At 37.6% G+C, this 18,594-nt stretch overlaps 1 protein-coding gene across 4 annotated transcripts in view; it reads left to right on the top strand.

Moving 5' to 3' along the window:
* The window catches only part of DROSHA (drosha ribonuclease III), a 71,823-nt gene that overhangs the window by 41,533 nt on the left and 11,696 nt on the right, over positions 1-18,594 (top strand). For all 4 annotated transcript variants that reach the window (XM_021552352.4, XM_077786109.2, XM_021552351.4 and 1 more), the window contains 9 exons: positions 2,188-2,326; positions 3,003-3,063; positions 4,926-4,985; positions 6,953-7,052; positions 9,311-9,413; positions 12,344-12,414; positions 13,495-13,539; positions 16,352-16,509; positions 18,086-18,191. In XM_021552352.4, the coding sequence (XP_021408027.1) occupies positions 2,188-2,326; positions 3,003-3,063; positions 4,926-4,985; positions 6,953-7,052; positions 9,311-9,413; positions 12,344-12,414; positions 13,495-13,539; positions 16,352-16,509; positions 18,086-18,191 (843 nt within the window). The remainder of the gene's footprint in view (positions 1-2,187; positions 2,327-3,002; positions 3,064-4,925; positions 4,986-6,952; positions 7,053-9,310; positions 9,414-12,343; positions 12,415-13,494; positions 13,540-16,351; positions 16,510-18,085; positions 18,192-18,594) is intronic.

The following is an 18,594-nucleotide window of genomic DNA, read 5'->3' as shown; positions in this document are numbered from 1 at the left end:
AATCGAGATATCTGTTATTCACATAGATATTATACCTACCTTTGCTCCCATGGTAGATCTGGATTTGCTTGTAATGTGTAGCAAGACAAAAATGCAGTTACTGAAAAGACTGTCAAGTACTTATTTCTGGGTAAGTTCCTTTTTTCAGGTATTTATAGAGAATACAGTTTTATTCTGCATATGAGTGTATATAAGTGCCCTGCTTCTTGTTTTTATAGCCAGTTGTTCCAAAAGAGAATAGTTAAAACATTGCCTTTTTTTTGCATTTGTAGCTAGTGAATAGAAATCTGCAGACTTCTGTTTAGCTCTTGATTTCTGCAAGCACATGATTATTTTTTTTTTATTAACAAGAAAGAGCAGGAACTGGAGAGGAGAAGTTCTTACTTGTTTTAGATGCATCTGTGTCACATAGTCAGCCTTTTATGTTAGTGCATTTTGGAACTGATTACCTCTGAGGCTGATTCCTTGCATGGTGGCCCCTTTCCTCTTAGACTTTTTCTGAATTTACTGAAGGAAAATGGAGACTTCTGTTCAGAACTTCCTTCTAAAGTAAATTTCATCTCTCTCCAATGACTGAACTAAATTAAAAACATGGCAGTTTTTGTATTTCTTTACAGATGTTACTCCCAAATTATTTTTAGGAAATGTCTTTTCTCACAGCTTCTCTGGTTTCTACGATTTGTTTTCTGGGCCTTTTCCTACTGCAAGTTACATTAAATATTGAACATTTTCTAGGATTTGGTTGTTGGCAGGTTGTCTTTGTTTTAATGTCAAAGATAAAAATGCAGTGATGGAAACTTTCAAAATGTTGAGGCCAAACACACAAACCAACAAGTAAATACTAATCAAAAAGAGATGAGAGCATAAAAATCAAGTCATGTTTGGTTATAACAAATATGCTGTTTAATGCTTTGTCCCTACACGCATTTATTTAAAACCTAAAAACAATTTTCCATGGCAGGAAGAGCTTTTTAAAAATGTATATATATCAATAATCTGCTTGAGCATAGGCAATGTTAGATGTATAATTCTGCATTGATTGTTACCTATTTTATCATGGTATGTTCTTTTTAAAGTACAAGCAGGTTAAAAAAAGATTACACTGAATTACCTATTCAGAAAAGCTGTAATGTGTCATTGAATCCAGATGGAGCAGAATTTGAGAATGTGCAATTACAACAAACTTAGTAAGACTATCAAGGAATTAAAAAGGACTAGGAGAAAGTTCTTATTGTTGATTAAATATAATTTTACTCCAAGTTTTATGCTTAGAAAGCAACAGACAGTATTTGAGTGAATTACTGTCTTTGCTCACAGTCTACAGCACTAGTCCTGCATGTGAGCCAGAAGTAACTTTCTGCAGGTTGCATTTTCCAGTGTTTCCTCTTTTTTATACACAAGTTTTGTGTGGAGATACTTTGATACAAGCACAGTATTTTGATCTGTGTATGTGTAAAGAAGGAGAAAAGGTATGAGTTTGCAGGATGGAGTTCTGAAAAACAAGCTGTAGTTTTATTTACTGCTGACATTTCTGCAGCAGTGGTGTCAGCAGCAGAGTAATCTTTTAGTAATCCTTGGTTGTACAAAGGTAATACAGAGGACCAATTGTGTCATTCTCTTCTATTTGAAGAATAAGTCCTCTATAGTCATGGGGGAAAGAGTTCTTCCGTGATTATCTCTGCCAAGAAAAATGTATTTGTTGTTGTTTCATTTTTTGAGCTAGGAGAATTTTATAGATACTTAAGTAATGTAAATATGGATGGTTGAGAAGCTCTTTTAATTGCTTTTTTTAATATGAATATTTATAGTTCAGTGTTAGAGTGAATATATTTTTAAATAAGCAAATGTATTGAAATCAGGTCAGCAAAGTTGGTAAGCAGAAGTCTTAAGGCAAATTGACAGTTCATGCTTTTTCTCTTCTAAACTAATTTTTCTTTAAAGAAAAAAATCTGAAAGCTAATTAGTTAAATTGATGATTGAGCATAAATGTTGCTTTTTTCTGACATCTGAAATAGCTCACACTACATTTAAATTGCTGGAACCAAGTTTCTGATTTGACTGCATCACTTTGTAACCTTTCTTCAAACTGAAAAATAACTTTTACAAGCTACCAGTCCAAGATAATGTTTTTCATTCATTTGCAAAAATGCATTTAGCCCTTTTTTTCCTGTATGTGTTACACTATAGCTTGCCATGACTCACCCAAGCCATCATTTAAATTTTGGGATGAATCCGGATCATGCCAGAAATTCTTTATCCAACTGTGGGATTCGACAGCCCAAGTATGGAGATAGAAAAGTTCACCATATACACATGAGAAAAAAAGGTATGCTATTTGCACCACTGACATTTTTCTCTTACCACACACTTAATCAGTAAGAACACCCTTTGTTCCTTTATCATTTCTTTGGCCATTGTTCTTTTGAGAGATGCCTTCAGTAGAGAATTTCAATGGTTATATGCAGACACCAGTGAGGTCTTTCTAAAAGACTGGATTTTGCAAATTAGTCAATAAGTAAAGAACTGAGAACGAGGAAGGGTAATAAATGGGAGGATGTATTTGCTTAGATTTTTGGCAAGTACTGTTTTCTTAATTTGCTGCTCAACATGGTGAATGGTCTGGAATATATTTTATAAATGCATCTTACTAATATGAACATGTAGTCTGTCTGCTGCAAAATATTCCTCACCCCGTTAAAGTATACTCAGTGATAATGAAGTAAATTGTTTGTTGCTTATATAATGTTTAGAATGTCCTTTTCATGGAAAGGTGGTATTTATCTGGCTCGTTGAATGTAGAAATCCAATAGTGTTGTAATGGGACTGTGGTCAGTTAGGCAGAGAGCATTGGTAAGGATTATATTTTATGTAATGAGCCATGTAAATAACAGGATAATCTTGTGTACAGCAATTACAAAGTAACATTTTGAATAATTGTTTTCTACATTTATTCAAAGTGAATTAGTGCCTGTTTACTTAATAGTGCATTGTTTATGTTTTAGGGATAAACACCCTGATAAATATTATGTCCCGTTTGGGACAGGATGATCCAGCTCCTTCCAGGTAATGAAAATAGTTGTTTGCAAGTAGGGAAGCTGCCGCAGAGGGTGATATTTAATAGAAACAACCAACTTATTGTCAGCAACAGCTTTGGCAAATAGTTGAAGTGAAAAGTTATTTTGAATTGACTTTTATATTACCAAGGTGTGTTGAACCTCCATTAGCAGTGACATAGTAAATATTTGGTCATGCCTGCAGAGAACATCTGAGGAAGGTTTTAACAGATAACTATCATTTTTGTTGATCCTTGAAATGAGGAGGACTAAAAGGCTACCTTTTTGTTTTCTGCAGAATAAAAATTAAGATTTGTTGTTGTTGTTATCAGTGCTATAAACTGGATTCTTCATCCAATTTTACTGTTTTCTCACAGTAGCACCTTCCTGGCATGGCACCTTGTTAACAGAAGTGTGGTGCTGAACATGGGCTTTGCTTGATTTACTGTTCCAATTTAAAGACAGATGCAAAACCTATTAATGTTTTAATGCAATAATCCGTAAATGCCCACTAAGAATTCTGTGCATATAAATATATTTTAAGATGTGGTTTACAGCCGCAGGCACCATATTGAGCTGAGGTTGAATAAACAAAGCTCACAAAGCTAATGCAAGAAACAGTTGCATGTGAAATCTCTTAAATGCATGAACTAGATGGCAGTGTGTATTTTAGCTAGTGCTGTAGCTGGGCCATTCAAGAGCCATAATTTTGAAAGAAGCTTGGGAATAGGAGAAATTTAATTCTGCATAAATTATTGTTGCACTGTTCCCTCAATGCTATTTCAGCTAGACCATGCCCTTTTGTCTTCAAGCTTATTTGAGTCCTCTAAAGATAACTAAGGCTAAATTACATTAATTCTTATGAAATAACACAAAAATGTAAAGTCCCATTTTTGAGAGAGGTGTGTATTCATTTATGTTGATACACAGAGTTGTTGTAGATTTGCTCACAGATTACTGTTTTGTACAGCAGAGGTACTTGAATTCTTTCAGCCCATAACAAAGGCCTGCAATTTCAGAAATTACACTAATTCAGTAATTGTTGGGGGAGTGAAAATTACAATAAAAGCTGCCAAACACTTGACAAGGATCTTCTAGATTAAAAAAAAAAAAAAAGTCCTGTGGCAATGGCTTTGATTCTGTGTGAAATCAAAAATGGTGCTGCTTCCTTGTTTTGTCTAGAGCAGAAATTTGTATGTATTGAATATAAGCAGGCAGACAGCTTGAAGGAAATGAGACTTCTAGCAAAACAAAGGTAAATCAGGAGCAGTGATGAAAGAAAACAGAGGAAATAAAAGATTCTAATAACTTAATGGCATCTTTGGATGCATCTCCTGGTACAGCCATTTTTTCTTTTGGGCTCGGAGGAAGTTACAGAAAACAAGGCCTTTAAAGGTGCTATGAAAAATCCAAGTTCCTATTTCCTCTGCCATAGCAACGATCTGCTGCAGGGTCATCCTGCCCTGCAGTTGTTGATGTTAATTAGGTACGGCTCCCTAGTGTCATGCACAAGGCTTGGAACAGGCTGTTTGTTTCAATCATCTGTTGCCCTCTGATGGACAGAGAAACTTGACATCAGTGCCAGGCAGCAGTCCTGTTTCCTTTTCCTGTTTTGTGAAGCTCTAGCAGTAGCTCAGAACAGAGTATATGGAAATTTTGAAAGTGGTGGTGTCAGTCCTGAATTTCATGATTCACATAGTTATTACTCTGTTTTGGAAAGGATTATAATCCAGAGAGGGTGTGGGAGGTTGCAAAAATTAGTATTGTGACTGATTAGCAATCAACTCTGATTTTTCTCTGTTTTAATTGCATTGTGTAAATAACCAGTATGTGTTACTTAGGTTATGGTGAACTTTAAAATGCCTTTTTCAGAATTAACCACAATGAGCGTTTAGAATTTCTGGGAGATGCTGTGGTGGAGTTCTTAACAAGGTAAATGGGGAATTCTTCAACAGTTCTCACCTTTGTATGTTATTATTATAGTGTTGTGTTTATTGAACTTTCCAGTGTCTACTTTCATTGTGTATATTTGTCTATTTTCATGGTGTGTATTTGCAGTCCTGCCTGATATTTAGACCTGCACACCAACTCTCTTGATAATTCTTCCAGTGGTCATGATAAAGCAAGAAAGATTACAAAATAAAAGTTAAGAGTTTCTGTTTCATGGCATGCAATTTTAAATGGATTTGGGTTAGAGATTATTCAGCTATAGACAAGTTGAACTTTATACCCTTTTTTTAAAGGAAAGATTTTTTTCCTAGCATGCTATTTTGTTTCCATGGGTTCTTTTTTGTCTAGTTGTGAGGGAGAAGCATATATGGGTAATGTTGAATGTGTTGCATTTCTTGTATTTCCAGTAATTAGGGCTGTAGCTTCCATAACAACTTAAATAGTTAAGCACAAACGCAATCTATTCAAAAGTAATAAAAATACCCATGGTTCATCAAAAATTGCTCCAGTTCTGGCCTGAGTGTTCTGAAATCAGTGAACAATACTGACATATTATTAATTACCTACATTGTTCTACCTTACCTTACTAGAGACAAACAGGTTGCACAATATAAAGAATATAATCTATTTTCACCTGCTTTGTTCTACTGTTTTTAATAGAGATGTAGTCTTGTTTACTGCTAATTTGCTCTTTAAGCCAGTTTGTTACATGAACAACAAAGCTTCCTTTATATCTCTGTTCTCTACTAGCCATTAGCTACATGATATTAAAAACTATTAGCCTGTAAAGGTCTCCACTGCCCTTAAAACTCATGGCCTTTTCTCTCATACAACAGTACAGGCTGATAAGATGGAAGACTTGCTGATTAAAATGTCTTGCATTTTTCATTGTCATTGTTCATCAACCATCAGTTCACCTTCTAAGCTAACTTTTGTCTCGATTCAGAAAAAAAATGAGCTCCATTTTTGTTCAATGGAGCATGTAACACCTATTTAAGTATGATTTTCTTTTTCTGCCTATCTCAACTTCAGGTGTCTGCTGTTGTGAATTACGATGCTTGATTGGATTGCCTCTAAGTTTTATAGCAGTTTTTGTCCTTAAATAATCTTGCATCCATCTGCATTTTTCTCCTTGTGTACTGGCTTAATAAAATATTTTAATAATTAGTTCCATACAGTGCCTTAATTGGGGAATGTTGAAATCCTCTATGTGTTAACTTTTTTTGACATGCATTAGATAGTCATGAAGGTATCCAAAATCAGTTATTCGTTACTCAGATCTTGATGGGATCAGTGAATTATTTGTTTTGTTTTGTTTCTGTTTTATGAAGTGCCTTGCTAGCATGATGACAAATAGCATTAAAGGATGTTAAAAGCCTGTGATTTTTACTTTCTTTTTTTTTTTTTCTTGTTTGTGGAAAAATGACTTCACACATTTGATAAATCCAGGCTGTTGAGTTCTGTTCTTTGTTTCCATTAGCATCTGTTAAAGTGCTTTAAGAAACATGTATAAACAGATAGATACCCTGTTGGCAGCAGCATCACCTGAAAGCACTGTGTACCCACAGCAGCACGGTTCTCAAGGCTGAGGCTTCCCTTGTGCTTCATTCCTCAGCATCCTCTAGGTGTCAGCTGTGCTGAACCTTCTGCTGCTGCTGATAGACAGAAACCTGAGATGAGGGAACTGGAGGCTGGGATGGGGATTTAGGAACTATGTGCTGTCCGGCAGAGAAGCAGTGCTCTTCCTGCTCTGCTGCCAATGCTATCTGGTCAGATTGGGCATTGTTTGAATGTTTGTATCTTTACCATACTTCAAGCTGAGTTCCACTTTGGGAAGGGACCCATATTACCCACTAGGGTCTGAGGGAAGGGCACAGTTCTCTACAGGTGTATGTGGTTCATCTTTAATCAAATGCTAACAGAATCTGGTTTGCTTTTTCTTTTGCCAGTGTCCACTTATACTACCTGTTTCCCACTCTGGAGGAAGGAGGATTAGCTACGTACCGCACTGCCATCGTACAGAACCAACACCTGGCCATGCTGGCTAAGGTACAGCTCTCTGTGTCTGACATCCATGGGTAGAATACTATGAGTGCCTGGACTGTTTCTTGAGGGAGCTGCCTGCTTTGAACATCACTTTTTTGCTGTGTTTTGTGTACAAGATTGGGGGTGCAGGAACCCTTTTCAGTTTGAAAGTAGATTTTAAAGATAAAGGAGAACTTAGTGTTTTCTCCAAAGCATGATTTTGGGAAAAGTGATTTTTGCAGGCATAAAGGTAAGTTTTTAGCCTTTGTTGAAGGTGTGCCTATACTTGCCTTTAATTTGTACAAGTAATGAGGTTGACAGTAGAACTTCAGTGAAGAAGTTGTTTATAAGAGAACTTTCCAATAGAGTATATAGGGAGAACATGAAAACAGGAGGTAGAAAATATGGGGGGAAAAATGTCATCTGCTCAATAACCTATGCAATCATTTTCAGGTCCACTGTAGACTCTCAGAGTAGTCAGCAGTATATTAAACAGGGTTTTGGAGAAGAGTTGTGTTCCCTCCTAGGAAAAGTTAGGATGCCTTATAATTTTATTTAATTTAGTTCTGTGAATGACAGAGCTTTTTGTATTTCTATATATGCTATTGGTGTGTGGTATTATGATACAGAAATTTGATTCAATCTATTCATAAATAGGTAGGTATTCACTTATTCATTATTGATTTTGTTAGCTTTTTTTTATAAGAAACAGTCTGAGACTTACTGATATAATTGATTATGCCACACATGTGCACACACTGTCTGCTGTGGTTTTCAAGTTGCACTTTTAAGCTTTCCTCTCTGTAATCACACAGTGCCCCAAACAAGCTTATCTAATCTTGGGATTTTGGCAAAAACTGCAGGATTTTTAACATACCATTTTTTTCCTCAGCTCTCAGGAGAGGCATAGGGTAGGCTGTGAACACAATAATTTTCTGCCACGTCTTTCTTTATTAATTTAGATAAGCATGAATTGATTGAAACTTTTCATATCAGGACCTTGTTTACAAATATGGTATTGCCTGACATTTGAATTAGTTATGCTATTTTTAAACCTGCATCAAGACAGCTCGTATATTCTTCAAGTCTGTTCACAGCCTTTATCATTGTACAAGGACAATTTTTGAAAATTTTTATTACAGTATTTTAAAAACTGTAGATGCAGCTATAAATATTAGATATCTGTATATTCCCAGTTTTCCTCTCATGTGTCTTACATGATGTTCCTGGTTTCATCCCCTGTAGTGTCATGTTGCATTCAGTTCACTTAATATAACTCTCAGCCTCTCAATGTGTCTTGAACTTGTGTAATTCTATTCATAACTAAGAAACAAATGATGAGTATAAGAAGTTGAAATTTTATATAAAACAATTAATACTCTACTCTTACGTTGACTCTAGGAAGTGCTCAACTGTGCATTATAAAGCATGATGGAACACTGTCAGTCGTAATTCACAGTGTTCTGGAGCAGTGAAGAGGCTGCCATTCATGGAAAATGGAAATCTCTTTTTGGCAATTGAAACATGTCTAAACCATGCATCTCAAACAACTCAGTCTCCAGCTTTACCTCTTAAATATACTCTGGGAGGATGAAGTTAAAAGTTAACAGGAAATTAATCAGTAGCAACTTACACCCAGCTGGGAAGAGCCTGTTCTCATACAAACCTCGCAAGATGCATAAATCCCTTCCTTAAAAATTCCAATAATGGTTTTGTGTCAAAAAGACGAATATATACAGAGAATCTAGCAGTTCTGGCCTGCATTTCTATAGCAGAATTATCATATATTATAGAAAATATCTGGCTTACTGTCTGAGATTTTGACTGGGAAGCAGAACTATAGTTCAAGCAACAGATGAGAGTTAATGATGCACTTTTGAAAGGAAGGAGGAAGCTAGGTGGCACTGCAGATTAAAATATGAACCTTTTCTTGCAGTGCCCAGAGGCTATCACCTGTTTATGGTCTTAGAAGAAAAAAACAGATGTTCAGTGGATTGTGTCCACCGGAATTCCTATTCCTCACTGTTATGCTTAGCTGCTTTTGGTTTGATAATTCTAGTTTTTAAATGGTATCACACTCCAGTTGTTTACCTCTGATAAACAAAGGAAATTTTTTAATTTTAGCCTGTGTCTAAACTGAAATTATAGAGAAAAGCTTCATAGTTCCTTCAAACCTAGTAGCTGCATGATGGCATTGTAATTGAACTTCAGTGACTAAACTGGTACTCCTGTATTTCTAAAGCCATGCTCTTAAGTTTTAACTCTTTCTACATATTTTGCAGAAGCTGGAGCTAGAACGATTCATGCTCTATGCTCATGGTCCAGACCTTTGCAGGGAGTCAGATCTCCGCCATGCCATGGCCAACTGCTTTGAAGCCCTAATAGGTAATGTGTTTGCATTTGTGTGTGCAGGCAGGTACATTTTATACATGTCTGTGTGCTGTGTTGTCTGTGATGGAGGAGATGTAGTTGAGTAGTGCTAGTAGGAGTAGGCAATAGTAAAGCTTCTTGCATCATCTTTGTCCCTTCCCCACTCCTGCACATATGCCACATGTATAAACACAATGAGTGTGTAGTACAACTATGAAAGTCTCATCTTCCGTATCCTGGCTCCCACACACTGAAGGTGGAGCTGTTTCATGTCACTGCAGAACTTCACCTCTCCTGTGTCAACATGGCCTGACACCTGCCCCCTGTCTGAGGGGAGCAGTTCAGTGACCATGGCCTGGCAGAAGATAAGCAGCTTCACTGCTTCCAGTAGTGCTTGAACAGACCTGCAACCTCAGCCCTGAATTTTAAATTGCAGCTTGCCTTCTGAATGCATCAGGCACTCCCAGCTGAGTCACCAGACAACTTCCGCTGTGCCCTGCTAGCCTTTTGTGAATTTGCAAAGTAAATACCTTTTCGTCTTGGCATTTTTCTTGCAGGTAAAAAGCATGACAATATGCCATGGCTGATGTAATAAAGCTACCCTCTAACTGAGGGTGAAGGAGAGTTGTGTCAAATTTGCTGTTGGGCTCTAAGATGCTGATTATGACTGGCTGCACTGGTCTATAGGTTTGTATTGCAGAGGAAATCAGGGCCTGACCACAGTTACCAAGCCAGGAGGGTGAAAATCTCATTGATTACATCTACACAAGCTCTATTTTAAATAGCATATTTTTATGAAACTTTACATGTTTGAGTACACAAAGCAAGTTAGTCTCACTGGGTTGACTTAGTATTCATTGAGATGTACTGTACAAGTTTGTAGCTATGGGAATGGTTTAGCCCTGATGCAGGTCTTTATGTACTACATGAGCTCCTAAAGCATTTTGTCCTGCTTTGAAGAATAGATCATAGTTGGCTTAGATGTCAGTAGTTCTGTGCATTCTGCCTTGGGCCAGATTGCATTTCCTCTTATCAAGAAATAAGAGTTTTCTTTTTAACTCTGTTTTGCTTTCCATGAACGCTTTGATCTTTAATTTAAAAATAAAAAGCAAACAGGAGGAATGCTAGATATGTATCTGTGTCTTTGTTCATAGGCTTCAGCTTGTCTAGGATGTAGTGATGAGAACTATTTGGCAAGCATTGAGATTTGCTGAGAGAGCAGGCTTGCTGTTTAACCTCCAATACAAAGCTGTTCAGCAAGTTAATTGAGCAATAAGATTTTGTCAGTGCTGTAGCTAAAATCTGGGAGCTTGTTAAGGGACTATAAAAGTATATGTAGGGTCTGGAGCTTCTACTTGAGGCTCTTCTACAAAGTCTTGTACTTCATCACAAAGTCCCTGTGATGAACATAAGAAACAGAAGTATGAGCAGGCTGCTTAGGAATTGTTTAAAATTTTGTGCTCTCATAATTTGCCTCTTCAAGATTAGTCTTATAAAACCCCAAACTTTTCTTTGAAGAGTCCAAAGAAAATAGTTGACCTAGTCAGGAATCAAAGGGGAAGGGAAAGGCAAGGCAAATCATATTCTTCCTGAATGTGGGAGCATGTACTCCCTGTCTGTGTGTTCTTGATGCAGCTGTGTATTCCATTTGGTTTTATGCTTACAATAGCAAGTTTGAGATTTTCAGAAGTTCTCATGTAAAATGTTACTAGAGGATGAAATGTTGATACTAAATATAAGAATTTTGTTCAGATCTCTGTTTTGTTCAGATCTGTTATCCTCTGTTCAGATACAGAGGATATAAGATATATTATAATATGTTAACACAAGTTTTTCAGTGCTTGTTAATGATAGAAATGTGGAGAGAGAGCTAGTGAGGGCTGTGTGTGAAGTTTAAAAGAAACCAAAACATAATCTTCAGAAACTGAGACAAGCAGAGATGCCCTTTCCAGTTCAGACAATAAATTATTGTGATGCCAATAAGGAAGGAAGCTAAAGGAAGACCTTGAGCTTTACAATAGTCTTGACACATCGTTTATATGCAGAGTGTAATCTCATTGGAAGTATAATAGAATAAATGGTAATTGTTTGCTAGTTACTGAAATGTATTTCATTGATTTCCCTATCTGCAAATGTTGTTGTGGTTTATCCCCAGCCAACAGCCAAGCCCCACACAGCCACTTGCTCACTCCTCCACCAGTGAGATTGAGGAGAGAATCAGAAGGGTAAAAGCTGGAAAAGTCATGGGCTGAGATAAAGACAGTTTCATAGGGAAAGGTGTGCAAAGAAGCAAAGCAAAACAAGAAATCATTTCACTTCTTCTCATGGGCAGGCAGCTGTTCAGCCATCTCCAGGAAAGCGGGCCCTGTCTCACTTAATGGTGACTTGGGAAGACAAATACTGTCACTCCCAGTATACCCCTTTCCTCCTTCTTCCCTGCAATTCATATACTGAGCATGATGTCATACAGTCTGGAATATCCCTTTGGTCATTTTGGGTCCTGTCCTGACTGTGTCTCCTCCCAGCATCCCAAGCACCCCTTGGTCTCCTCTCCAATACTGCCAATACTGTGGCAGAACCAAAAGAAAAGGCCTTGACTCTGTGTGAGCCCTACTCAGCAATAACAAAAACATCTGTTATATCAACCCTGTGTTCAGCAAAAATGGAAAACCTATCCCTGTACTAGTCACTGCAAAGAAAATGAATGGATTTATCATTTTCTATCACTGATATAATTATTTCAGGTTTTTCTTTGCACTTTATGACTGTTGATTTATGCTGATGCTTTAAATTCCTCTAAAAAATAGGTGTTGCTACAGAAAGCATGCTTTTAAAAATTAATATTGAAGATGAAGAAGTCCAAGATCTTTGACTTTCTCATGCTTAGTAATTTTCTACGTACTAATTGCATTATTGACCTTTGACATATTGGTCCCCTCATGCAGGAGCTGTGTATCTGGAGGGAAGCCTAGAAGAAGCAAAACAATTATTTGGACGTTTGCTCTTCAATGAAAAGGTATTTATGTACTTACATGGTTGGATTTCCAGTTCAAAAATAACTTGATGTACTTTCCTGTCCATTGTTTTACTTAAGGATTAGAAATGAACAGAAATACTGTTTTATGCAGTTCCTAGAAATTGCATTAGGACAGCAAGCTGTACTGATCCAGGCAAAAAAATTATGGTGTTTTCTCAGATGTGCATTAGGTTGCTTGGCTTGGGTAGGGAAGGATGGCTGGTGTGGGAAAACTGACAGCTTCCATTCAAAGTGGAATGTTCTGAAAACATAAATGGATGCTGCAGATCCAGGCATCAGGGTCTGAGGGAATGATGCACATGTTAAACAACTATTCTGTTTCTTCAATTAAATCATCCTACCCTAGGATGATTTAAAAGCTTTAAACATATATTTGGGGTTAAAAAAAAGAATAAAGGACAGTGTTTCATTTAACATTTACCCAATTGCACAATTACAGTGTGCAAGAATAGATCAAGCTGTATCTTAGATGGTTGTTAGTTAGAACATGTGCTGTATAAAGGTGAAGGAAAGTACCCACTGCTGGGACAGCACATGTGGCAGTGGTGAGAGATGAATTGTATATTTTCCTTTCTTTAAGACTCTGAAATGACAAAGCTTATTAGAAATAAAAGTGTTTGGAAGTCTATTGTAATTCACTTTTTTTTTTTTTTGCTCGTTGGCTGTAGTGAAGGAAGCCTTTATGAAACAGAAGAAAATAAGTGGGTTTTTTTTTCTTTTCAGTCCTTTCCTTTGGAGAAGTCAAATTTGCTACTGAGGAGTGCTTGCAAATAAAGTTAGTCCTGAGGCTTAAACAAATTTTTTTCTTCCTTTAACCACTTTTTATGTGGTTCAAGGATTTTTCCACCTCTTTGACATAAGCTAATTGGGAGAACTACAGGCAGTTTGAACAGCAAATACACGATTTTAAAAATTAGTTTGCCAGCACTATTGAATTTGCAATAAGCAGAGTCAGCATCTGAAATAGTTCAGTATTTCAAGTAATGACATTTTATTTAGTACTGTGGAATTTGTTAAATGACTCCCTTGAGCATTAAAGGCATCTCTCAATGTTTGCAGGACCTGCGGGATGTATGGCTTAATTATCCACTACACCCACTCCAAGTAAGTGTATCCCTTTCTGTAATAAATTTCACAGTTCTGTTTTATTTTCAAGGATGCTTTTCCATAGGTCTCCATTGTGATGACATCTCAGAAATTGTGCTAAAGAGTAGCCAGAGGAATATATATATGTTTTCCTTTGTGTTTGGTTTGTGATTTGTTTGGTTGGTTTTTATAAATAAGTAGTGAGTTTTTGCCTCTCTCAGAATTAATCATTCACCTTTCCTTTGCTCATGTTTGTTGTATAACTGTGACTATACAGTAAATCAAACGAGGGGTAATGTTTTGACAGCTTCTTGTTTGTCTTCTCTAAGTTGGAAGCTGGAGGGAGAGGGTGCAAAAACAATCAATGAACATATTTTCTTAACCTGAAATTAGGACTGAAACTTTAATAGTAGGAAGGCACATTAATTGTATGCCATAAAAGTTTTGATTTGATTCTATTTTGATTTTGTGTGTGCATGCCCATGCAATGATAGTGTGGTTGTTTCAGTGATTCCAGTAATTCTAATACCATGTAAACACTAAAATTATGAAGGTGTCTGGAGGCTAACTTGTCCTCCATGTATTGAAGGATACAAGTTCACGAGCTGTGGGTTTATGAGGCTTGAAGTTGGGAGATTGATGTCTGAGTCCATTCTCCCGTACTGAATTCTTGGGCAGACATAGAGCAAGTCTCAGAGCCTCTCTGCACTGTCACTCCTTGTCTTCAGTGCAAGAGTGCTGCAAGAAGAGCAGTGAATGCACAGACAAAATCTTCATCAACAAATCAGTGCATGTGAGGAATTTTTACAACCACATCCCTCTGAATATAAATACAAAATACTTTTAATAGAAGATAACATTTTGAGATTCAGCACTAGCTGCTCTGTGTGGTGGCACATGCAGCTCGAAAGAATATTGTTCTTACTCTGAATTTCTTTCTTTGCTCTTACTTTATTTTAATCTTTTCATCCCTGTTTTCACAAAGAAGACTTGGATTCTGCTTAGAAATTCGCAACAGTCAGTGTAGTTAGCTTACAATTTCTTGCTACTGCCTTGACTTGTGTGATGAAAATTGTTTTCTTCCACATTCCAAAACTATCCTAGGAGGTTTTGCCAGTAGGTGAAACACAGGCAGCTCAGGCTGGCCTTTTGACACAGCTAGCCTGAAAAATTGCTTTTTAAAAAATTACTAAAAATCACTGTAACAATATGACAAATAAGATCCCAATCAATAAAAAAAAAGCACTGGATAAGATAACAGAGTTACAGATCTTTATTTTGGTGTATTTGGCAGTAGCTAAGTCTATAGAAATAGTTCTAAAAAATAATTAGTGGTCATCTGGATACATATGGACTCTAGAAGGAGTCAGCATGTAAAGACAAGTCCTGCCTCACAGATGTATGGGAAGTTTTAGGAGACAAAACCGCATGTGATAATGCAGGTGATACTGTCTGCTGGCTTTCCTGAGAGGCTGTTGGAAAGACAATCAGGAAAGACTTTGAAAATTTTATCTTTTTTTTAAGAAGCAATTAAAAAAAACAACTCTAATGAAAAATGTCAATCCCTACCAGATTAAAAGGGATGGCTGAAACAAAAGAAATGGAGAACAGGAGTGAAATGACCACATCTTGCAAGGAATGGTGATCACTGGCAGATTTCCCTTGGGATCTTTGCTAAAGTACAGGCTGTTCTCATTGACAGCCTAGGGAAGAGGATGAGCAGTTTGCTGACAGTACCAAATTATTTCAGGTAGCAGGACAACAGCAGACCGAAGAATTGCACTCTGGTTGTGAGAATGCGAGGGTGACTCACTGTGGAGTTTAAAAAGGCAGAAGAAATTCTGTGTAGGTGAATAGAAAGGGCTGTGCATGAGTAAGCAAAAAGCAGTCTCTGCTCCACATGCAGCTGAACTCCAAAATCACAGTTATCACCCAGGTGTGGATTTTTGGTGCAAGGGTATGTAGCTCTATGAAATTGTGAACTGAATGCTCTGTACAGAAAACAGAAAAATTGAATGTAATCAATTAATAGAAAAGGGGTAGAAAACAAAAATTATCTCAATGACAGTTTAAAAAGCTGTGGTTATTCTTACTTTTCTTTTAGGCTTCCTCTTCTGGATAATTCTTCCTCTAAGGCATTACTGTACCAAAGAGATGCTCAGAATAGGTGGAGGAAATGCTTAAGCCATTTCCCAGCTCCACAAAGGCATTTAACAGTGCCATCACAGTAAGGACATTAGACAAGAAACTGATAAAAGATATTGACCCAAAGCAATAATTTTAATTTTCTTGTGTTAGTGTGCCCTTTTGAATTTCATATTTAAAGTATTTATTCTTGATTTTTTGATACTTAAGGAAGGTGGGAGAAATTGATTTGGGCTTTATCTCATCTTGGCATGCTGTCAGTGTACCAGCCTTATTCTAATAATTTTTTAATCTGTTGCTCAGTTGCAAACAATATGATAATGTTAGAAAATGCAGAAATAGACAATTGTACATCTTTTGTGAAAGTTTGTATTATGCTACAATGCATCCACATTTGCATAATGTGGATGCATTGTAGCATAATACAAACATTGTAGCATGATACACTTGCATGTGCAAGTGATGTGTCTAAGTGCCTTAGCTGTTAAAAAAGCATACATCAGAGCTCATATCTTCCTTGAGTGGTAGTTAATAAGGCAGAGCAAACTTGGTTTTCTCAGTTCAGCTGTCCACAAAACCTGTTCATTGTATTCTTTGCCCTTGATTTAGAGAAGGCTTGCTTTTCTCTGAAAATTTCTGCAGCAGTCTGAGTTTGTCATTACTTACACTTCATTTTTTCTTGCAGCTACAGGAGTCCAATACTGACAGGCAGCTCATTGAGACCTCTCCGGTTCTTCAAAAGCTTACAGAGTTTGAGGAAGCAATTGGAGTCATCTTTACTCATGTTCGACTTCTAGCACGTGCATTCACTCTGAGGACAGTAGGCTTTAACCATCTGACTCTGTGAGTACATAGCAAGAGTCCTCATGGAGCTCTGTTGGCCCTTCTGTTAGAGTATGCCAGATTGCCTAGTTTGTAAGCACACTACATTGCATTTATTTCCTGGAATAGAGCAGCTATGTTCACAAGCCCTCCTGGCTTAGTATGCCACCTCTCACAGCAGTAAGTAGCAAATACCTTGGGAAAGACTTTAAAAGCTGTTAGAGACCTATTCTGGTGTTTATTTTGAGCTTTCTGTGTGACTGATATTTGTACATCACTCCTGAGACTGTAGCAAAATATACTTGGAGGTACATTTGGTCAGAGAAAAGAAGTAAAATTACGCTCTTTGGTCCAAGCACAGCACCTGTGTTCTGTTGCTTGCAAAGCTTCCAGGCCCTGTTTTCAAGCAAACAGTGTTATAGAATATGCTGGGTTGGAAGGGACCCATCAGGATCATCAGGTCTAACTCCTGACCCTGCATAGAACACCCCAGGCATTACACCATGTGCCTGAGAGTGTTGTCCACACAATTCTGAACTCTGTCAGGCTTGGTGCTGTGACCACTTCCCTGGGGAGCCTTTCCAGTGTTAAACCACTCTCTGGGTGAAAAACCTCTTCCTGATATCCAACCTAAACCTCTCCTGACTCAGCTCCATGCTGTTTCCTTGAGCCCTGTCTCTGGTCATGAAAGTGAAGAGATTGGCATCTGCCCCTCCATTCCCCTCTGCAGTGAAGCCTCCCCTCAGTCCCCTCGAGGCTGAACGAGGTGACCTCAGCTGCTCCTCCTATGCTTCCCCTCAAGACCTTTCACCATCACAGTTGCTCACCTTTGGACACTCTAACAGCTTAATGTTGTCTTTATATTGTGGCACCCAAACTGTCCCCAGCATTTGAGGTGAGGCCACCCCAGCTCAAAGCAGAGTGGGACAATCCCCTCCCTTGCCTGCCTGGCCATCCTGTGCCTGGTGCCCCCAGGACATGCTTGGCCCTCCTGGCTGCCAGGGCACTGCTGGCTCACGTTCAACTTGCCATTGACCAGGACCCCCAGGTCCATTTCCACAGTGCTGCTCTCCAATGTCTCATTCCCCACTTTATACACACAACTGGGGCTAACCCAAACATAGAATCTGGTACTTGGCTTTGTTAAACTTCATATCAATGCTTACCCTCTCCAGGATCTTGTATGAATTTAAACCCTGATCCTTTTCTTTCTTGTGAATGGAAATTTTTCACTGTTGAAGTATTTCATTCATCAATTCATTTTGTTAAAGCAAGTTTAAGCTAGAGATCTTATCCCAATACAGATTTGATGTTAACTACTCTTCTCCTACATTTAGCCTGTGATCTGTAATCTAATGATTACATTTATTTGTAGCTATCCTGATTTGCCTTTTGCCTGTAAGTTTGTGTCACTACAGTAATGAGCTGTGTTTTCATCTCACCTGATTAACACTGAAAAATTGACTTAAATGTGTTTGGAAATGAGCAAGGCTCACTTTCAGATCACTCTTCATTTTAATTTGTGTGTGCATGCTGGTTTTGGTTTTTTCCTCATGAGTGCTTATTGATTTTGCTGCATTGATGTCTCATTTTTCAGAGGCCACAACCAGAGGATGGAATTCCTGGGTGACTCCATAATGCAGTTGGTAGCCACAGAGTATTTATTCATACATTTCCCTGATCATCATGAAGGGCACTTAACGGTGAGACTGCCATCAATCATATTCTCCATAAGAGCAAGAGTGGGATGGAGACGGAAATTATTGGAACAGCTAGTGAATTGTTCTGAGTTTGATTAATAAAAGAAGCCTCAGCAACCACTGGTCTTAATAAGGCTTTGTTAATTGTAAGTCATGAGCACTGCAATGAATAGAAAATGGTGATTTATGAGCCCACTGCAATAACTTCTGTTCAGTCTGTGAAATGGATCAAAAATCTTAAAGATTTTTGCGATGAAATTGAGGGCTAAGACTAGTTCTTGTTTAAAGATGGGTGTCTTAAGCCATTTATTTAAATAGATGTATCATGTGACTTTTTTTATTCCTGACTTCTAGTCTGTTGAACATGCATACAGGCAGGGTTATGCATCCCGATAAAAGTTTTTAC

This window comes from Lonchura striata, chromosome 2 (assembly GCF_050655825.1).
Source record: "Lonchura striata isolate lonStrDom1 chromosome 2, ASM5065582v1, whole genome shotgun sequence".
NCBI lineage: Eukaryota > Metazoa > Chordata > Aves > Passeriformes > Estrildidae > Lonchura > Lonchura striata.
Note: the sequence above shows the minus strand (reverse complement) of the source record. Positions and strands in the feature narration are given on the sequence as shown.